Raw genomic sequence first — 22414 nt, forward strand, 5'->3', positions numbered from 1 at the left:
CAGAGGGAACGGTTCATTGTGGCATAAAATGGAAGCCAGGTCCCCCCCCCCCCCGCTGACTATGCAGTGTAATCTATTTTCGGTGTTACACAGTGACCACCTAATTGAAGGTACTGAGAAAAATACCCTTGCATATGATGAAATAGATAACCAGAGTTTAAGCTCATTTTGTGTGCTCTGCCTGCCAACTTCCATCTCCAGCTCTGTTGTCTTAGGGCCTTTTCAACAGTAGTGATAGGCCCAGCTGCCCCCTTTGCCTTCATTCGAAAAGGAAAAATGTGTTTCATTTGTTCAGTTTTTTGCCTTTTCTTCCAAAGGAGCCCCAGGCCAGAAACCACCAGATAACAAATTATATAATTAAAACTCATAATCACAGCTAATAATATTAAGGTTGCCAGGAATATTCAGTCATCAAATGTCCAGGTAAGGAATAATGTTTTTAATTTACTTCTGAATATTAATAATGAGGGGGGGTGAGAGGCTCCTTGCTAGGGAGAGCATTCCACAATTGTGGCACCAGCACCAAAAAGGCCCCATCAGAGCTCAGCATTGGACTGTAACAAAACAATTCCTAAAACAATATACTGTAATGTGCAATTCTATTTAATCAGCTCTGTAGGTGGGTGAGGGGAGATTTTTCCCTATCTTAAGCACTTCAGATGAGCTATGTGTGTGCACGCTTCATTTTTTACCTGTACAAATCAGCGAATGAGGGCAGTAAGACATAAATCTGTCCATTGACACCCAGAATGGTAAATGGAAATATACAGCGTTCCTAAATGCACACACCCCAAAATTCAAATTGGATTGGGGAGCAGAAGGGCTATAAATGTAAGGAATACAGAATGAAATGAAGGTGAGCTATGGCCTATTAACATACAATAATGTAAGTGGAAAATGAAACAACGTCCCATTTTGAACAATGCAAAGAAGAGATTAATGAAACAACCCAGGTGTCTCAAGGAAAGGAGGGGTACGAAGGACAGCAGAGGGCATTGGGCAGCCTTTCATTGAATCTGGGAGGAGAAACTGACCTCCAGCCCTGCTTCTAGTTGATACCACCACCTCCCCAGGCCCAGTTTAGAGCACCCCTTTATTGCCAAAACAGAGAAACTTTCTGGAACAAAGCAGTACCTCTATTGCTTGGAGCCAAATCTGACACTCCAGGTCTGTCTACCTGGCCCTTGAGACTCTCCTGGCCATCCCACCCCCATCACTAACCCTGCTTCATACCCTCCATGAACATTTTTGCCTGGATGGAATATGTCCCTGAGCTCTGATAAAGCTTTTTGCTAATCTGGATGGAGGATAGAGAACAGCATGGGTAGAAACCAGCCTGCTCTACCAAAAGGTAACATCACCCACCTTTGCCTCTGGCTCTGTCCACCACTAGCATGCGGCCCCTGGAAGGTGGCTCAGAAGGGAATGTGGCCCTCTGGAAATACCTCCCCACCTCTGCTCTCTAGAACAGTATTTGGTTGTTTCAAAGGAGAGCTTGAGGTCCGTTGCTCCTTTTTTTGCTCCTTTAGAATTTTAGCATTCTTATATCTTGTTTGAAGCACTAGGAAGTGGGGGAACTTTTTATTCCTTTTTAAAAAAATGCTTTTGTGCTGCAGCTTTTCTATAAGCCGCTTGTGAGCCATGGAGGGAAAAGACTAATTAGACTGGACAGCCTGGTAAGCCTCACCAGCAGAAGCACCCATCTGAAAGGGATTGTGAGCTGAGTGTTGGTATACAGTCATTCTGAGCTGCTATTTTACCAGATGGGGATCTAGTGGAATCCACCTGTTTTTTCCTCTCTGCCCCCTGCTGCCTGACCTTGCTTTGACCTTCACAAATTCTAAAGCAGATGGTGGAGAGACACATGATAGAGAGAGGTGTGTGCAATATGCATGTGAAGAAAGCAGATAAGGAGACACTCCCCCCCCCCTTCTGTCCCATAAACCAAGAACTGGGCCATTCAAGCTGAATGTCAACAGTGTCACGGCTTCTTCACACAGCTCTGCACTTTTGATCCCACCAGATTTATTTCTGGTTAAAAACAAAAACAGTTTACAATATACTGAAATTACCGGTTAAAAATACCAGTTAAAAACAACTATTGAAAACATGCAGGCATGTTTCATCTTGCTAAAACTAAGTTGTTCGTAAAGGTAAAGGGACCCCTGACCGTTAGGTCCAGTCGCGGATGACTCTGGGGTTGCGGCGCTCATCTCGCTTTACTGGCCGAGGGAGCCGGCATACAGCTTCCTGGACATGTGGCCAGCATGACTAAGCCGCTTCTGGCAAACCAGAGCAGCGCACTAAAACACCGTTTACCTTCCCGCCGGAGTGGTACCTATTTATCTACTTTGACGTGCTTTCGAACTGCTAGGTTGGCAGGAGCAGGTACCGAGCAGTGGGAGCTCACCCTATTATTGTTCAATAGAGAGGGAGTTCCAAAGTGTGGATGCCACACTAAAACAGGGCGGTCCAACTTTTCATACCAAATGGGCTGCAAGAGTACTTTGACACAGAACCCGCAGGGTGCCAGGCCAAAATCTGACACACACACCCTGCAGCCCTTGCACCTGCAGGAAGGTCCTAGAGCCCTCCCACCTCCTTCCTAAAGCTGTGTAAGTGCTAACAAGGCTTTGGGAAGAGACTGTGGAACTCTAGGACCCTGTCAGAGCCCTCAAGCCTCCTTCCCAAGCTTACCTACCTTTGGGAAGGCAGTGCAAGGGCTGCGGGAGAAGCTTGTCAAATGTTGCCAAGGGCTGCCAAAAAAGGCATGAGAGCTGCATGCGTGTGTTAGACCTCCCTGCACTAAAACGTAAATTTCTTTGTTGTAGTGATGATCTTGGGTGGCTTGAAAAGAAGAATGGGCAAATTAATGGAGGATGGAGCTATAGACAGCTACTTGCTGTGTTGGCTATATTCTCCCTCCACTACCTTTGCTGTTGTTGGTCACCTTTGCACTCAGGTCCTGCTTATGGTCTTCCCATTGGGGTTTCTGGTTGTCCATTGTGAGAACAGGATGCTGGACCAAGCAGGCCACTGGCCTGATCAAGCAGGCCTGGATGTTGCTACAGAAAGAGGGCTTGCACTTCCTCTTTTTAAAACAAAAAATGCCGTAGCTGTTCATTTCAGGTGAAGAGCAGCAAAGGTGCGTGTGTTACCTTTCAAAATGAAAAGTCCTGATTCCCAGGGTGCTCCCAGACTCATAAGAGTTGGAAAGGACCCCAAGGGTCATCTAGTCCAACCCCCTGCCATTCACAATTCTCAACTAAAGCATCCATGACAGGTGGCCATCCAAGCTCTGCTTAAAAACCTCAAATGGTTTTTAATCTGGATTTACTCTTGTTCAATCTGGATTCAGGGCGATCCTCTGCTTAAAAACCTCAAATGGTTTTTAATCTGGATTTACTCTTGTTCAATCTGGATTCAGGGATAAGGGCCATAGCTCAGTGGTAGAGCATCTACCTTGCATGCAGATGTTCCCAGTTTCAATCCTCAACAGCATCTCCAGGTAGGACTGGGAGAGACCCCTGCCTGATAATCCTGGAGAGCCACTGTCAAGTCAGTGTAGAGTCGTAGACAATGCTTCCTGTGTTCCTGTGTGTTACTGTGAACCAGGTGATGCCATTGTCAGAAATCCAGGACTTTTTCCAGTAGTTGCCACTTGCAAGCAGGGCACAACAGCTGCAGTGACATTCTCTTGTTCGCATTTGGCAGCCAATGGTACATGGTCTGTCAGCATGCTGAGTTCATGTGGCTGCTAATCTTTGCAAGTAGGAACTGCAACAAAATGTTGCAGCTCAGAATGCTCCTGTTCACGGAACCAGCCAGCCCTTCCAGGAGACTCCATTCCTTCCAGGATACTCCAGGATAAATATGTTCCGCTACTTCCACCCCATTTCCTCTCAGCCTATGCACACACTGCACATGCCTAATTCTCACTTGGGTGTTTTTTGCCTTCATACCCACCTGGTAAAGGTCTTTTGTACTTCTGGAAATTTTGGGGTTTCCTTCAGGCCTGCTGATTCACTCTGATTGTGGGTGGGTGGTACTGTTTTGTTTCTCCAAGGATCCACCTGCTTGGGCACCTTACCCAGCGCCAACGGATGTCTTCCAAACCTCGAATATGAAAGATGAAGAGAATGAATCACAGGCTTGGCATCAGTTGGTTCCTCCACAGACCTAGTCCCCTTCAAGCTCATCTTGTGACTTTCACAATTATTATTTTTAAAATATATATTTTCAGGGCAGTGGCTATGTGCTGATGCACTTTCCAGAGAGACTGAAACGGCAAACATATCCGTTCAGTGCTGTGTGTGCGTATGTGTGTGTGTGTTAGCATGCTATTCTCACACACTGCCTAGGCGGATGGCCAATTATCTAAAAGGCGGCAGGAAAAGTCATCCCAGATGGTGTTTTTCAAGAAAAGGCAGCCCAATTCTTCCCCATCTCTTCTGTCACTGCTATTTTGTTCACCTGCTGGGTGTTCATTTTCTCCTTCCCTTGGGGATAGTTTTCGATTATTCTGTGCACCCCACCAGCCCAAGGGCATTGCAATGCCATCGGAATTCAGATGGCAGAATTGGGTGGCCAGGTTGCTCGCCGGGGCAAGAGGGTTTGAGTAGACAGTCTGAATGCACTGGCTACCAATTCCCAGGCCCAATTCAAAGTGCTGGTTTTGAACTCTAAAGCATAATGTGACTCAGGAGCCCAATACCTCAAGGTCTGCCTCTCTGTATGTGAACCAACTCAGCCCTGAGATGATCATCTGAGGCCCTTCTTTGTGTGCAGAAAGTGACAACAGAAGAACATGTATTTTCAGTGGTGGCTCCAAGCTTGTAGAATGCTCTTTGCCAGGAGACTAACCTAAGACCATCATTCCTTACCTATAGGTACCAGGTAAAAACATTTCCTCTTTGCCAGGCTTTTGGCTTTTAATTCCCTGGCACCTCCTTGAGCAGGTGGGATATTTTGAAAAATATGATTGTGTTTTAGATTCTCTATTTTTCCTTTTATGGTATTTTTAATGCATGTTGCTTATTGCTGCAAGTCGCTTTGGGTTGCACTGGCAACAAAAAAAAGCAACCAATAAATTTAATTAGATATAAACAAACAAATTAATGCAGTCAAACAGGTGCCCAGGAAGGTGTCAGGGACCAAAAGTTGGATTCCTCTTTATGCACTGGCTTCCAGTACGTTTCCGAGCACAATTCAAAGTGTTGGAGCTGACCTTTAAAGCCCTAAACGTCCTTGGCCCAGTATACCTGAAGGAGTGTCTCCACCCCCATCGTTCAGCCCAGGAGTTGCTCCTCTGAGGGAGGAGAAGTGCGAGAAATGAAGTTACAGGGAACCAGGCAGAAGGCTTTCTCGGTAGTGGCACCTCCCTGTGGAACGTCCTTCCTTCAGATGTCAAGGAGATAAAGAGCTACATAACTTTTAGAAGGCATCTGAAGGCAGCCCTGTATCAGTAAGTTTTTAATGTTTGATGTTTTATTATGTTTATATATGCTGTAAGCTGCCCGGGGTGGCTGGGGAAACCCAGCCAGATGGGCGAGGTATAAATACTGTAATAAAATTATTATTGTTATCAGGTGATGAAGGTGAGGACTCCTGAAACGGGGGCAAGTAAGGCCTGCCCCACAAGCTCTGTGGGGCCAGTCCTCCCCACCCCCCACATCCTGGGTGTGTGGCACTGCCATCTTCTGACTCCACCATAGAAGACCCTGGAAAACTCAAGCCTGTCCTGCTCCATCACAACTGGAGATTCCTAGAGAAGGTTGGGCTCTTTGAAGTAGAGAAGCATCCTGCAGCACAGGTGGTGTTCAGAACTAGTCTGCACCTGGTGCTGTTGCTGCAAGGGGACTCCGTTCCAGCTTGTTCTTTGCTAGAGGAACTTCTGAGCTCTGTGTTTCCCAGAGTACGGCCTGTGCCTTGCAGCCAGCCTGAACCTTGTCCCACCTTGCCTTGTGTCCTCATATTGTCCTACTTTCCTGTTGAGCCTTGCTATGGCCCAGAGCAGGGCAGCAACCAAACTATTGATCCTCCTAGCCCAGCATAGCTCGGTGATCAGTGTCAGCCATATGGTTTAGCAGGCTGAAAGGGGCTGCCTCAGTGGTGGGGGACCTTTGGGCCCCAAGGGCCATGTTTACTTCTGGGAAACCTTCCAGGGGCCACATGTAGATGGTGGGCATGGCCAGAGGCAAAGGTGGGTGGAGCATCAAATTCAAAATGTGCAATAGGCTAGCTTCTACACACGCTCACATGCCTTCTCTTTCCTAAATCCCATTCCCTCGCCCTTCTCTATCCAGACAAGTGAGAGGCATGATCTGAGTTCGAGGAGGTATTCCAGCCAGGCCAAGACAATCAAGGAGCATCTAAAGTCAGGAGGGTGAGCAGTGTGAGCCTCCCAGGCCAGGTTGAGAAACCTGGAAGGCCACTTTGGGCACCCAAGTCGAAACACAACAACCCTGCGAGGTAGGTTAGGCACTTTCTTTCAAGGCCTTTGACCTGCTACATTGAAACTCTAAAGCCAGACAGCTGTGTTCAGGCCTTATAAAAGAGGATGAGTTTCATGTTCTTAGATAGATAGATAGATAGATAGATAGATGATACAGTAGATAGATGATAGATAGATAAAGATATATAGATACAAACACACACACACACACACAAACACACACACTGTTACACACACTTTGATGATGAATGTTGCTTTCTTTTTTTCCCTGCAAGAGAAGGGCCCAGGCAAACTCTCCCATTCTTTCTTAATAATAATGCTTGAAGCCTCCTTGGGACAGCAGAATGTTGTTTTGATGGAATAATAACAATTTTTGAGAAAGAAAAGGCAGGCTGGCTGATGAAGGGGGAGCCTTGAGGGGAAGAGGAGGGGAAGAAAGACTATAATTGTGCTAATAAGCAGCGCAAGGAGGGCTACAATTAATATGCCACCGGAATAAAAGGGCATGTATTCTGATGATAGTGCATAATTGGGTTTAAACTGCACCCTCGGTCATGGGCTATACAGCGGCGCACTTGTGTTTATGCTTCATTTCAAATTAGCAAGAAGGAATAAATTAATGCCCACAAATGAGCAGAGCTCATCTCCAAGCAGAGCTGCGGAGGCAGACAATGCCTCTGAGTTCCTGCGTAGCTCTTGGAGAGGAAGAGGGAGGAGGGCACATTCTCACCATATATTTAAAGCACTATGATGTGACATTGCTTCCTCCATAGACTGCTGGAAACTGTAGTTTGTGAAGGGTACCGGGAATTGTAGCTTGGGGAGGGGTAAATAGCAGTTCCTAGAGTCCTTTGGGGAAAATCAAGCGCTTTAAATCTGCTTTAAATGTAGGGGGAGGGGTATGGATGGCTGCATCATGCAATTCAGACCCTGCACTGAACAGAGATTACAGATGACCTCCAAGATCTCTTCTGACTCCGATTCTAAGGCCAAGAGAGTTGGTCGCACACATATTCACACCATTCATTTAAAGTGCTGTGATTCCACTTTAAGCAGTCATGGTTTCCCCCAGAGAATTTTGGGAGCTGTAGTTTGTTAATGGTGCTGAACGTTGATTGGAGACTCCCTACTCCCCTCCAAGAGTTACAATTTCCAGAGTGCTCTAGCAATCAATCCCCCTTCACAGGGAACTCTGGGAATTGTAGGTGTCTCTTAACAACTCTCAGCACCTGAAGCTGAGTCAGTGCCAGTCACATTTGTTGGCATCCATCTGTCTCTGGAAGAGTTGTGTCTGGGGAGGCGGTAAAGTCAAACCATTGGAGAGTTACAGCGCCTGCTGTAGAGCCTAATACAGGATAGACCTTTTTGTTGCAGATGGGGCGTCCGGTTTTGCTGCTACAGGTGCACCATGGCGTATCTTCTCTCTACCAGTTCGTGTAGACAATATAGATGGTCTAAGGGTCTGACAGCTTTCTATGACCCCTCTTTATCCTGCAGGACTTGTACTAACCAGTGCCTGCTTGAAACACAAGGCAAGAGCTGAGTGAGATGTTATGGGAGGCCTAAGCTGTGGGCCACAAGACATCCCCCCTTTTAAGACTCTTCACTCTTTAGGAAGCAGGCAGAGCCTGAAAGGGGCAGCACGATCCCTCCAAAGGGATAGAAGGCGGCCACCAAGTGCCAGGACTCTTTGGAGGAAGAGATCTTCTGGGTGCTCTCCAAGGTCCTGAAATCCAGCCCCACAGCACTTTATTGTCCTTTGTTTGTCCAAGAGTCTGCTGTACCCTGTAGGCTCGTTTGTAGTCAGGGCCGGACATCATGGCCGTTTTACAAAATGGGTTGGGCTGAGGCTACACACAAGAAGCAGGTCTGGCTGGGCGCTCCCAAACCTCATATGTTGGAACTAGGAAACAAGTAGGCTGTATTAGGCTAGAATATCAGTTTCTGGGAATCAAAAGTGGGCAGAGTTGCTGTTGCTCTCAGGTTCTCCTTGTGGCCTTCCACAAGGTATCTGAATGGCCACTGCAAGATTAGGATGCTGGACTAGATGGGCCCTTGGCCTGATCCTGAAGACAGTCTCTTCTTATGTTCTTATATGCCAAGATTGGCGCCTAAATAAGCTTATATATAGTTGTGTGTTTGTGTATGCACACACAATAAGGGTGGGAACGCTCAGGACCACATGTTGCCCTCTAGGCTTCTCTCATCTGGCCCTCTGGACTCTGCACCCTCCTTGAATATTTATGCCTGGCTGGAAAATGTCCGTGAACTCTGGGCATGCCTCTTGCTTGCCTGGGATGGAGGAGATAAAGGAGTGTGTGAATGTGTTAAGAAACCAGCCTAGTGTACAAAGGCAAACATTATATCAAGTTTTCAACTCCCTTTTGCCTCTTGGCCCCACCCACCCCTGGCATGTGGCCCTCAGGCACAACAAGGGTCCCCACCTTAATATATTCAGATGCAAACCCATGTATACAGAGGGAGTGCATCCCTAGGAAGGAGAACAACAGCCTGCCTCCCTGGAGACAGGAGAAACCTCCCTTGCAAGAGGCTCTGTCGCCCTGGAGTGACGGCAGGGGGCCGCGTCTCCGAAGAAGCCAGCGAATCAGCTTGGTTCTCAGGGATCAGCTCTCTCTCAGGTGGCATGCTGAGACGTGGAAGAGGCAGCTTATTAATAGATGCCATGAGGCTGCTGCCTGTGAGTTTTCCATGGTTTATTTAAGAGGACCTGATGGGGAATGTGCTTCTCTCAAAACAAGCTGGGCAGGGGGGAGGAGGTGACGGATTGCAGCCTCAAGCTTTGGCAGCTAACTCTGGTTCCATTTCGCCTCCCTTGTTCTTGCTGGGAGAAGATTCCTTTGTTTTCCTCAGGCTTTCTGCCTTGAGATGGAGTTCTTTCCCACACTGCCATGTGCCCGCCTATATGTCCATAGATTAGAATAATAGAGTTATAGAGTAGGGAAAGGTAAAGGTAAAGGGACCCCTGACAGTTAAGTCCAGTTGCAAACAACTCTGGGGTTTCAGCGCTCATCTCGCTTTACAGGCTGAGGGAGCCAGTGTTTGCCCGCTTCCACAGACAGTTTTTCCGGGTCATGTGGCCAGCATGACTAACCCACTTCTGGTGAAGCCAGAGCAGCGCACGGAAACGCCGTTTACCTTCCCACCGAAGCGGTACCTATTTATCTACTTGCACTGTGTGCTTTAGTGCTGCTAGGTTGGCAGGAGCAGGGACCAAGCAATGCAGAAGAGCTAAAGGCTGCTTTTGAAGCATCCTGGTCTTCCATAACACCTCAGCAGTGCCACGGGCTGATAGCATCCATGCCACGCCTCATTGAGGCAGTAATTGATGCAAAAGGGGCCCAAACCAAGCACAGTACATATGCATGCTTCTACATCTTAGAGGTCCAATATTGGTCTATTTGCAATCCTTGTTTTGCTGATTTCATTTAATATTCTAATTTTCTGAGATTGTTAATTTCGGGTTTTCATCAGTTGTACACCATGATCATCACAATTATAACAAATAAAGGCTTGACATATCTCGCTTTGCATGGCATGAGTCTATCTCATATACTAGTTTTACCTTTTAAGTTGAATTACTGAAATAAACGAACTTTTCCACGATATTATAATTTTCTGAGTTTCACCTGTATTTGCCCATTTATGAGGCATGGAAAACAGTGGATCTGGCTGAAAGGCAGCACATGGAGATCTGCAATGACTGTTGCAATGCATCCATATTTATATGATTATTGTGTAAGCTGAGAGATGACGAGGCTGTGACCATCCTGAAGGGACCCTGCACTTCTGAATTTGTCACTACTACTTAGGATCTCCATTTTTCCACCAGATGTCATATCCTGCCCTTACATATTTATACACCCTGCAATGCAGTATTGTAGAACAGAGGCTTCAAAAAGCAGGTCTGGGTGCTGCGCCTCAATTTCCCCACCCCGTAGCAAACATTCATCGTTTTTCACATTCTTTGTTGTCTGTTTCTATTCTTTTCTGGTCCCTGCCTTATTGAATTTTCCTGTTTCATTCCCCCCCCCCTCCTTCTGATCAGCTTGTACTTCAATGGCTTAGTGAGAATTCCCTACACACTCTCCAAAATGTCAAGGGAGATGATTTTCTTCTACGCGATTGCCAAGGCCTTCATTTGCATCCCCGAACACAGTCCGCAGACATGATCAAAGAGGAAGAGGGAAACTTTTGAAAAGGAGAAGGGAGGGTTGTGAGGGGCAGGATTAATCCTCTTTAACACAACAGATTCCCCGCCTCCACTCACTCAGTAACAGATGAAGACAACTTTAAAGCATAAGGAACAATGGAGGAAGAAAATGGAGAAAAAGACTTTGAGATTGACACTCTTCTCTGTGTCCGTTTCACACTCAAAAACCAACAGCTAGGATCAATTCGCTTCCTTGCTTTCCTTTCTCTACTCCCATCAAATCTTCCTGGGAGAGTCTAAAGTTGTTGCATAGGTTGCATAGTGACTTATTGACCCGCAGGAACAACAGGAACAAAAATCCTCCTGTTCCATCTGAAACAAAAGAGGCAGTGTGATTCACCTTTGAGACAGACCTGATCTCCATTGTGGAGCACCTGCTTTGCTTGCAGAAGGACACAGGTTCAATTCCTGGCAGCATCTCCAGGTAGGAATGGGTACGTCCTCTGCTCCAAATCCCAGAAAGCTGCTGCCTGTCAGTGTAGACAATACTGAACCAGATTGACCAACGGCCTTGCTATAGCAGCTTTTGATGCTCCTGTTTCTTAAGGAAAGGGCTGTGGCTCAGTGGTTAGAGCATCTGCTTTGCATGCAGAAGATTCCAAGCGCAGCGTCCAACATCTCCAGTTAGAGCGTTCATGGAATGAGAGAGAATGAGGGAGACTGAACTATGCTATTATTTAAAAAGGAGGATTCTCTAATAAACTATCAGGCTTTTTTAAAAAAGAGGGGAAAAGTCATATAGCACCTTGGAGAGCAGCTATGACTCAATAGACAAACCTGGAACCAAAATCTTGCCTAGTACACATAAGGCAGCTTAGTGTGTTCATTCACCAGACAGGACACATCTGGGGTCACTGCGGGCACAGTGGTAGCCTTGTAGTCTTCCCCTGGTGCCCACAAAACATCTGTGTGTCCTTGTCCCTCTCCCCCTAGCCCTTGGTTGGGGGAGGTGGTGAAGGTGGTTAACCTTTTCTCTTTGCAAAGCACATAGAGCTGAAAGAGGAAGTTGGAAAATGACACTCTTTCCCACTTCCTCTTTCACCTCTGTGATTTTCAAGGCTCAAGTTTATTCTACTGAATCTGACTCCTAGCCAGGTCCCCTTGAAGTGTGCAAGCACACACTTTTTCTCTGTAGCAGGACAGAGGTGACCAGAGCCAGGGGCACCCATACAACTCATTAAAAAAAATCCAATGCACCAATGGGACTAAAAAGGAAATAAAGGCTTGGACAAAAGAATCAGGCAGATTTATGGAGGGCAATTTCCAGAAGAGCAGGTGTGTGAGTTAGCCTGTTGCAGCAAAAACAGGCAGCCTTGTGGCATCCTAAAAGACTAACAAATTTATTGCGGCATCAGTTAATGTGTCAGTGTTGAAGGTGCCTCAAGACTCTTGTTTGCTTACAGAGGATATTTCTGTTTGCTATGGGAGCTCAGTAGAACTTCCATGACCAGGGGCAGTTTATCTGCTGGGAGAAGCTACAGGGAAAACCACTTCCCTGTTTGTAGGCTTCCCAGAGGCATCAGATTGGTCACTGCTGGAAATTGGATGCTGGGTTAGATGCTTTTTTGGGGGGGGGGGTTGCTGTAAGCCGACAGAGCTCCACTTACATTCTTAGATTTCCTACATGAGTCCCCAGTTGGAAGAATATTTCATTCTCTGAATATTTCATTCTCGTGCCTTTTTGTTAATTTAATGTCCAAGCTCGCTTGCATCAATTTTTTGAGGCCAGCACAAAAGCAAAAATAAAGGAAGGCACATCAGCTGTCCAATATAAATCAAGAAAAGCAGAGGATGAAACCAGAACTGTCCATAAACTGAAACCTGCCAAAGGCCTTAGTAAACAGAAGTCTGGTGCCCACTTTGATATCATTTCAACACCAAAGGAAGGCCCTTTTATTGTCCCCAGGCCTTTTGAAAAAACCTTTTAATTTAATTTCTTCTGGTTTTGTGCTTTTAAAACTCTTTGCTCTTGTTTATCGTTTTATGATTTTTATGTTTGATGGCAGTATGTTCAGCTTCTGTTGTGAACCACGGCCTGAGAGCCAAATATGTGAGATAAAATGAAAATTCAATCAGTCAGGAGCACACCCATGAGAAGCAAAAGCTAGAGTCCAAGGATACTTTCCAGCCAGGCAAAAACACTCCGGAAGGGTATGAATAAAGCAGATGGGTATGGCTGGGGAGAGCAGGGCATGGCCAAACAGACAGATCTGGAGAACTGCACTCAGCCCTTGGGCTTGAGATTCCCTATACATGGTGTAAGGATTATAACTACAGTGGTACCTCGGGTTAATAACTTAATTCGTTCTGGAGGTCTGTTCTTAACCTGAAACTGTTCTTAACCTGAGGTACCACTTTAGCTAATGGGGCCTCCCACTGCCACTGTGGCACGATTTCTGTTCTCACCCTGAAGCAAAGTTCTTAACCCGAGGTACTATTTCTGGGTTAGCGGAGTCTGTAACCTGAAGCGTCTGTATCCTGAAGCGCTTGTAACCCGAGGTACCACTGTACTAGATATGCAAACTGCTTAAACGCTTGGGAAATGTTATATAAAGGCTGTTTTAGTGTTTTAATCATTAGAGGCAGCTAAACTTCCCTTACCAATAAATCTAGGCTTGCTCCTTAGCCCCCTTGCTCCTTAGCCTCTTCTCCTGGAGATATACCACAAGGCAACAGAGGTTTTGGACCAGAGTTTTATTTATCCTAGATGGGACACCTTCCTAGGTCGACAAGTCCCATTTGCCCCTCACTTCCCTCTACAGCACATGCCGAAGCCGGCCTCTTGACCGTTGGACCCACTATTGGTCTTGTCTGTTCAATCCGCCAGAGCCAGTCTTCGCATGCAAGGGAAGTCGCTAACTCCCTGAGGGTTCGAGACCTGCCAGCTACCCTACTCATAGTAAAGGTAAAGGGACCCCTGACCATTAGGTCCAGTTGCAGACGACTCTGGGGTCGCAGCGCTCATCTCGCTTTATTGGCCGAGGGAGCCGGCGTACAGCTTCCAGGTCATGTGGCCAGCATGACTAAGCCGCTTCTGGTGAACCAGAGCAGCACACGGAAACGCCATTTACCTTCCCGCCAGAAGGTATTTATCTACTTGCACTTTGATGTGCTTTCGAACTGCTAGGTTGGCAGGAGCTGGGACTGAGCAACGGGAGCTCACCCCGTTGTGGGGATTCGAACCGTCGACCTTCTGATTGGCAAGTCCTAGGCTCTGTGGTTAAACCCACAGCGCCACCCGCGTCCCAAACCCTACTCATAGTCTTGTCTTGTTTAGTCGTTTAGTCGTGTCTGACTCTTCGCAACCCCATGGACCAGAGCACGACAGGCACTCCTGTCTTCCACTGCCTCCCGCAGTGTGGTCAAACGCATGCTGGTAGCTTCGAGAACACTATCCAACCATCTCGTCCTCTGTTGTCCCCTTCTCCTTTTGCCCTCCATCTTTCCCAACATCGGGGTCTTTTCCAGGGAGTCTTCTCTTCTCATGAGGTGGCCAAAGTATTGGAGTCTCAGCTTCAGGATCTGTCCTTCCAGTGAGCACTCAGGGCTGATTTCCTTCAGAATGGATAGATTTGATCTTCTTGCAATCCATGGGACTTGAGTCTCCTCCAGCACCATAATTCAAAAGCATCAATTCTTCGGCGATCAGCCTTCTTTATGGTCCAGCTCTCACTTCCATACATCACTACTGGGAAAACCATAGCTTAGACTTGCTTAAATCAGAATTTAAGTTAATCATGTCCATTGATTTCAATGGGTCTGCCCTGAGTAGAGAGAACATTATTGACAATCCAAAGGCTACCTCCACATCGGCACACACTATCCCTCTGAATACGAGTTGCTGTTGCACCCAGGTTCAGGTTTTGAGCTTCCCACGGGCATCTGGTTGGCCACTGTGGAAACAGGATACTAGATGGGCCACTGGCCTAATCCAGCTGCCAAACTCTTCTTACGTTATTTTTGCAAAGAGTTTTGTGGTTGTTGTTTTTTTAAGCAGCTTGTTTTGCTGTTTCGTTATTATAGATTTTATCTGGTGGTCCCTTCTTTGTAATAAAACAAAAAGCAAAGCCCTTTTTTTGCAGCTTTCCATTTTGTATTATTTCTTATTTGAAATGCACTCAGCACCTTCAGGGAGCATCTGCATGGCAAATTGAGCTATGCACGCTGGTAAATAAATCAACAGACCTAAACGATATTCCCTTTGACTGGCTCCTCTGCATTCCATCAAGAAAGCAGCAAGACCCAGACTTAGCATGGATAGGACCAGAGCAACACCCTTTTCCCTTTTGCTTTGCTTTGCTTTGTTTTTTAAAATGCTTTATTTTTCGCTGGAGGGTGAGATACTTTGGGAGGACAGCCACAGGAAGTTATCTGTTATATTGATTTTTTTAAAAAATAAAAATAAAAAGTTAGCCTGGGGCCCATCTGCCATTCCCCAGTGCAAGGAAAGCAGCACGTGACAAATTTAAAAATAAAACTCCAACTGGAAACAATAATATCCCAGAGGCTCTAAAGCATATTCTGCATTATTTATTTATTTATTTCGCACGGGGAGAGAAACAGCTCGTAGGTGTGTGCTTGTGGAAAGGGGGGAAAAGGGTGGCGAATAATTTCGCTGCTCTAAAAATAATCTCAGCCTGCTCGCTTTGCGGCTTCCAATCAGGGAGGAAAAAAGGGGAGGGAAGGTGTATGCTGGTCTCTAGATATCAAGCCTAACTGAGTCTCTCTCCCTCTCTCTCTCTCTCTCTCTCTCTCTCTCCCCCTCCTGCCTCCTTTGGCTCCTCATTAGAAAATTGTTACAGAAGACGGGGAGACAAAGAGCTCATTTGCTAATGAACAAGTTGTAGACATCTTAATTATTGATGTGAGCTTGGTGGTGGCAGAGTGTGAAAGAACAAGATGGTTTCCTACTAATACAGCCCAGGCCTGAGTCTCAATAACACTGAATCTTTGGTTGCCTGCCGGCACAATGCATTTCATTCCATGTCTTCTGCTGCAGTACCGCCTCAAAAACGGCTTTAAAAGAGGATTACACAAATTCATGGAGGGGGAGGCAGTGTGGCGTAGGGGTTAGATTGTTAGACTACAATGTGGGAGACCGGGGTTCGAACCCCTCAATCGGCCATGAAGCTCACTAGGTGTGACTTTGGGCCAGTCGCTTTCTCTTAGCCTGGCCCACCTCACAGGGTTGTTGTAGAGGATTAAATGAGGAGCAGGAGAAACTGTGTCCACCACCTTTGAGCTCTTTGGGGGGGAAAGGTGGGATAGAAATAAACAAACAAACAGCGCTATCGTTGGCTACTAGCCATGATGCCCACATTCTACTCCCACTGCCAGAGGCGTTGTGCCTCAGAATACCAGTTAATGGGAAATCAGAAATGGGGAGAGTGTTGTTAATTCAAATCCTGCTTGCAGGCTTTACATCATGGGCACCTAGTCGGTCACTGTGAAAACAGGTTACTAGGCAAGAGGACTTTTCTTAGCTACATCACCCATTAAGATTCTAACAGAAGACAGGCAGGACCGGAATCCAACAAATAAATAAAAACTGAGGGTAGCACAGTATAAATCAAGAATGATCAGCTTCTGTATTCTCTAGGACCAACCTCTTCCACAGCCTCAGTCAGCTGAGCAGGAGACTCTTGATCTCAAGGTTGTGAGTTCGAGCTCCACGTTGGGCAAAAAGATTCCTGCATTGCAGGAGGCTGGACTAGGTCTTGTGGTCCCTTCCAGCTCTACAATTCTATGGTTCTCTATACACTGGCCTACAGCCAGAATGGTCCAGAAATTAGGAGTGCTAACTCTCCATGATAAAAAGCATCAGAAGATCCTGCTTGCGAGCTTCCCATTGGGGCATTTGGTTGGCCATGATGAGAAGGGGATGCTGGGCTGGACCAGGTGGGACGTTAGTCTGATACAGCAGCCAGACTCTTCTTAGGTTCTTAAAGGTAAAGGGACCCCTGACCATTAGGTCCAGTTCGTGGCCGACTCTGGGGTTGCAGCGCTCATCTTGCTTTATTGGCCGAGGGAGTCGGCGTACAGCTTCCGGGTCATGTGGCCAGCTTCTGGTGAACCAGAGCAGCACACAGAAACGCCGTTTACCTTCCTGCCGGAGTGGTACCTATTTATCTACTTGCACTTTGATGTGCTTTCAAACTGCTAGTTGGCAGGAGCAGGGACCGAGCAACCGGAGCTCACCCCGTAGTGGGGATTCGAACCGCCAATCTTCTGATTGCCAAGTCCTAGGCTCTGTGGTTTAACTCACAGCTCCAGTTTTAAATTCAGCCACTATCCCCCAGCAAAAGCAAAAAAAAAGGGGGGACAGATAAGGGTGCTACTTATTTACAGTCTTCTGGGCTGCTCCTCAGCCCTCCATCCCTTGGCTGCTCATCCCTGACTTGTGACTTTTCTTTCTTGTTAAGGGTGCCAGGAACTATAGTTCTGCAAGAGATCTTCTAACCACTCTTGATACCGTTTACAAACTGCTAGAGTGGTATAAGAGTGCTTTAAATGTGTGTTGTGCGGATGTGACCTTACTTAACTTTTAGGGGGAAAGCCACAACTCAGCAGTAGAGCAGCTGCTCTGCATGCAGAAGCCCCCAGGTGCAAACCCCAGCATCTTCAAAGCGGGCTGGGAATATCCCCTATATGAAACTTAGGAGAGCTGCTACCTGTCAACTGTACATGTTATGACATTCAGATACTATATTTCTTCTGCTCATCTCAAGAACTTGTGGGCATAGGGCTGAGGACAAACACATATTCATAAACATAAACGGACATTATAACTCAATAACACATTATTCCCTCTGCCATTTTATTGTCACTACAACCCTGCGAGGAAGCTGAGAGGGAGCGAGTGACCTGTGATCAGTACTCTATCCCTCACTGAGCTGCAATTCCCAACATCCTTCACAAGCTACACTCCCCAAGATTAATCTCAAAGGGTTTTTGGGGGGGCCTTTAAGTTTGTGGTGTGTGTGAAATGAACCCTTTGCAGCAGGGGTTCCGTTCCGCTGGGAAATTCTGCACAATGCAACGTGGGATGTCGCTCTGTGTGTCTTCCAGTATTCCCTGCGATCCTTCACTAACCCAATAAAGAGTTTTGGAACGCAGTTGTGATTTGCAATCAGCTGTCTCCTCTTCGGGCACCCCGTGTGCACTTTTCACACACAAGCTGTGCTCAGTGGAAAGTGCATCAGTTGCTATGTGCTATTCTGCCTCCCTCTTCCCTCCCCTCCTGCCTTTCAATCAAAGCAAACCCCACGTGGTCTTGCAAGGGTATGCAAAATGGATGGAGACATTGGAATTTATTGTTGATAGTGCCCCTTCCGCTCCATTCCAGACAGTGTGCAAATGGGAGGAAATCTTGCAGCATTATTATTAATATTATTATTATTTATTATTATTACTGTATTATTATTATTATTATTATTATTATTATTATTAACTTGACCTGCTAGAATGCAACACAACACAACTGAAATGTGAGGTTATTGAAATGAAATTTGCATTGCTCTGAAAATGCAGAGATTTGCTCAAAGATATAATAGAGCCAAAGGTCTAGAAGGGGCATTTTTCATCTTCTAGGTAGAGTAGGATGTGAGCACTTTTGTTGTGGTTTCTCCCACAACCATTCTGGAACACGGAAAGTCAGTTGACTCCAAGTCAGACCGTTAGTCCATCTAGCTCAGAACTGTCTGCACTTGGCAGTGGCTCTCCCACTAAGTCCTGCTCACAGTAAACCTGTTGAAAATAGCAAGGACCTCATTTAGTCATGCCTATTGATTTCAATAGGTAGATCTACAACTGTAATATCACAATCCTATATCCCTTTGAACTCAAGTGGGACTTATGAGTAAGAACAAAGCGGTTTTAATGTGTTATAAAGGTAAAGGTAAAGGTACCCCTGCCCATACGGGCCAGTCTTGACAGACTCTGGGGTTGTGCGCCCATCTCACTTAAGAGGCCAGGGGCCAGCGCTGTCCGGAGACACTTCCGGGTCACGTGGCCAGCGTGACATCGCTGCTCTGGCGAGCCAGAGCCGCACACGGAAACGCCGTTTACCTTCCCGCTGGTAAGCGGTCCCTATTTATCTACTTGCACCCGGAGGTGCTTTCGAACTGCTAGGTTGGCAGGCGCTGGGACCGAGCAGCGGGAGCGCACCCCGCCGCAGGGATTCGAACCGCCGACCTTTCGATCCCACAGCGCCACCTGCGTCCTTAATGTGTTATAAGGGGGGGGGGAAACCTGCTCCCTTTCCCTTATGGGGTATTCCGGAGCCCGTATAGAGTCCTTAAATGGGTTCCTTATCGGTAGGAGAAAACAGAGGCCAACCAGAGTATGTATATTGAGAAACAAAGTGGATAGTAAGCCTGATCTTTATTAAAGGAAACAAACAGTTGCAACAGGGTCCCCACTCACCACATGCAGAAGGGAGGAAAACCCTGAACAATGGTGGGAAGCCCTTATGTAGATTTTTGAAATTGCCCACCCTGTAGCCCAAGACCACCCCCCTAAAACATCATACATACATCACATAAGGAGGGGGTCTACACCAGAAATCCTGTCTGCCAGGATACCTGATAATGGTCACTGATTGCATTACCTGGGCACCCTGGCCATTCTTTTGTGATGCTAATGCTTTAATTCCTGAATCCAGGTCACAGGCTCACCCTATTCATACACAAATATGCCCTTAAGACAGGATTTGCAAGCAAAAAGGCAATGGGAAGGTTTTCCCCACTTGACTCCCTTACTGTAGAGGAATATTTGAGGTCATTGGGAGAGTCAAAATGGCTACAGGAGTGCTCTCCCATACTATCACATGGTTCATATATTTAGGTATGTGTGCATTTATCAAAATTTATTCTATATTTGAGACCTTTAAATTCTTATAACATATGCAAAGCCCCAAGCTTGGATTCCCAAATTCTCAGAAGCTCAGTTCCTTGGTTCTCCAACTGGGGGGCAGCACTCACAGTGGGTTGTCTGCGACTAAAATCCTACTCAGAGTAGACCCATAGAAACTAATGGTCCTAAATTAGGTCATGCCCATCAGTGTCTCTCTTTTCCCCCATTTTCCATGTTTTTATCGGCTATACAAAGATCGCAATTTCTTTGTAATTGTTGTTAGAATATACGTGCTTCCTCCCGTCACTGGTGGTACAGATAGGCTATATGCCATTAACTTCAATGAGCCTACTCTGAGCAGGACTAGCATCAGATGCAAGCCCACTTTAATGTAAGCAGGGGGTGAGGCAGGGTAAATGCCTCTTTTTAAAGCAACAACAACCCTGCAGAGCCTGCTGGGTCTAGTCCAGCATCCTGTTCTCACAGTGGCCACCCATATTATGCCTGTGGGGAACTAGCAAGTGGGACCCGAGCACGAGAGCACCCTCCCTTCTTGCAGCTTCCAACAAGTGGTATTCAGAAGCTTGACTGCCTCCAGCTGTGGGGCAGCGCTCAGCCACTGCAGCTATCAGCCATCAATAACCTCACCCACCACCTAGCTGTCAACCTTCCCTTTTTTTGCGGGAAATTCCCTTATGTGAGTGCCTGGAGGTGGTTGGAGGATGGATGGCGAGGTTGAATCCTGACAAGACAGAAGTACTGTTTTTGGGGGACAGGGGGTGGGCAGGTGTGGGGGACTCCCTGGTCTTGAATGGGGTAACTGTGCCCCTGAAGGACCAGGTGTGCAGCCTGGGAGTCATTTTGGACTCACAGCTGTCCATGGAGGTACAGGTTAATTCTGTGTCCAGGGTGGCTGTCTACCAGATCCACCTGGTACACAGGCTGAGACCCTACCTGCCCACGGACTGTCTTGCCAGAGTAGTACATGTTCTAGTTATCTCCCGCTTGGACTACTGCAATGCGCTCTACGTGGGGCTACCTTTGAAGGTGACCCGGAAACTGCAATTAATCCAGAATGCGGCAGCTAGACTGGTGACTGGGAGTGACCACATAACACCGGTCCTGAGAGATCTGCATTGGCTCCCAGTATGTTTCCGAACACAATTCAAAGTGTTGGTGCTGACCTTTAAAGCCCTAAACGGCCTCGGTCCTGTATACCTGAAGAATCGTCTCCAACCCCATCGTTCAGCCCGGATACCGGAAAATGATTTACAGGTGGTACATGACCCCAGTCAAATTAGCAAAAATATACCATTTGCCCAATAATAAATGTTGGAAATGTAATGAGGCAGCTATCTTCTCTTTAAAAGCCATCTGAAGGCAGCCCTGTTCAGGGAAGTTTTTAATATTTAATGCTGTATTGTTTTTAACACTTGATTGGAAGCTGCCCAGAGTGGCTGGGGAGGCTCGGCCAGATGGGCGGGGAATAAATAATAAATTGTTGTTGTTGTTGTTGTTGTTGTTGTTGTTGTTGTTATATTCCAGCACCGTTTCCGCTGCTTCCCGCTGCTATGCCGGATTGTTAGGTATCCCGTGGACTGTCCCCGGGACAGGTGAGGCTGCTAATCTCTTATTTTTGAGGCTGCTGCTCCCTTATTTTCAAATCTGAAAGTTGACAGCTATGACCCCCCCCCATGAATTCTTTTCTAAAGTTATTGGTTCAGGTGGCCAACGGCCATCACTGCCTCCTGCTGCAGACAGTTCCGCAGTTCAGCTCCACGCCCTTTTTTTGCTTTTCACCTGCACCTGAGATCTCCCAGTAAAATGATTCCTCTAATCATAGAAATGTAGAGCTGGAAGGGAGCTCCACGTTGGGTCCAGAGATTGCTGCATTGCAGGGAGTTGGAATGGATGACCCACAGGATCCTTTCCAACCCCACGATTCTATTCTCCTCCTCCAGCGTGTGTGTGTGTGTGTGAAATCACGGTTTCTCCTACCATTCCCCTCTCCTTCGGCCTCTGCCTTTCCTCCCCCCTCCACCACTCCGCACGATGGTATCTCCTCCCCCTCCGCCTCGCCACCCTCCTTTCCCCTCCCAGTTGGTTCCTTCCCCCGCTCCGTCGCCTGGCAACCGGTGCGGGAGGGAGCGGCGAAAGGGAGCGGAGCGGGCCGCCATCTTAGTTCGCAAGCCAGCGGAGCCAGCGGCGGGCTGAGGAGGAGGAGGAGGAAGAGAAGACGCGGCGGCCGGGCTGGGCTGAGAGGAACGGCTGACTCTCCTCCCTTCCCTTTTATTTTCCGCCCCCGGACACCCCCTCACCCTTTTTATTTATTACTACCCTTGCTATTATTTATTAATGTGTCGTTATTAGTATCGCGAATACCCGCCCCCCGTTTCCTTTAGCCCCCTTTTTTTTGCCCTCCCCCTCAACGGGGGGTCGGTCGGGGGGCGCCGGGGAGGAGAAGGAGGAGGAGGCGAGGCGGAGAAGCGCCTTCCCGGCCTAGCAGAGATGCTGCCCTCCCGGCTGGCGCCCGCCTGCCTCCTCCTGGCTGCGCTGCTCTGCGGACGGGTCCGCGCTGCCCGAGGTGAGCCAGGAGGCGGAGGGGAGGGTGGGGGAGGAAAACAGCAATTAATATTGTGTGTGTGATGATTTTTTTTTTTAAAAAAGGTTGGGGTGTCCAGGTCTCCAGCCACCCCACCCCGTTAGTGCCATTGGAGGATAACGCCTTAGCGTTGCACTTAACTGATAGCACCTTAGGCACGGTGCTGCACTTGCCTTGCCAAGGAGACCTTCGTAACAGTGCTTGCGTTTTCCCTTTTTCTTGCAGCAATGTCTATCCATATGCATATGTAGATAGACGCGTATGTGTGTTTGGG

The 22414-nt window shown here is 47.3% G+C and overlaps 1 protein-coding gene and 1 long non-coding RNA gene across 4 annotated transcripts in view; one reads left to right on the forward strand and one right to left on the reverse strand.

Annotated features, from left to right (window-relative positions):
- LOC309377010 overlaps positions 1-22414 on the reverse strand; it is a 182052-nt gene that overhangs the window by 48540 nt on the left and 111098 nt on the right. The gene's annotated exons all lie outside the window — the stretch shown is intronic.
- The window catches only part of CLSTN1 (calsyntenin 1), a 58434-nt gene continuing 57718 nt past the window's right edge, over positions 21699-22414 (forward strand). For 2 of the 3 annotated variants that reach the window (XM_081923531.1, XM_081923533.1), the window contains exon 1: positions 21699-22122. In XM_081923531.1, coding sequence (XP_081779657.1) covers positions 22047-22122 — 76 coding nt within the window. In that variant the 5' untranslated portion in view covers positions 21699-22046. The remainder of the gene's footprint in view (positions 22123-22414) is intronic. The other variant, XM_081923532.1, reaches the window with a different exon arrangement.

The sequence above is a fragment of the Podarcis melisellensis genome (assembly GCF_964234715.1).
Source record: "Podarcis melisellensis genome assembly, chromosome: 8".
In the NCBI taxonomy this organism is placed as follows: domain Eukaryota; kingdom Metazoa; phylum Chordata; class Lepidosauria; order Squamata; family Lacertidae; genus Podarcis; species Podarcis melisellensis.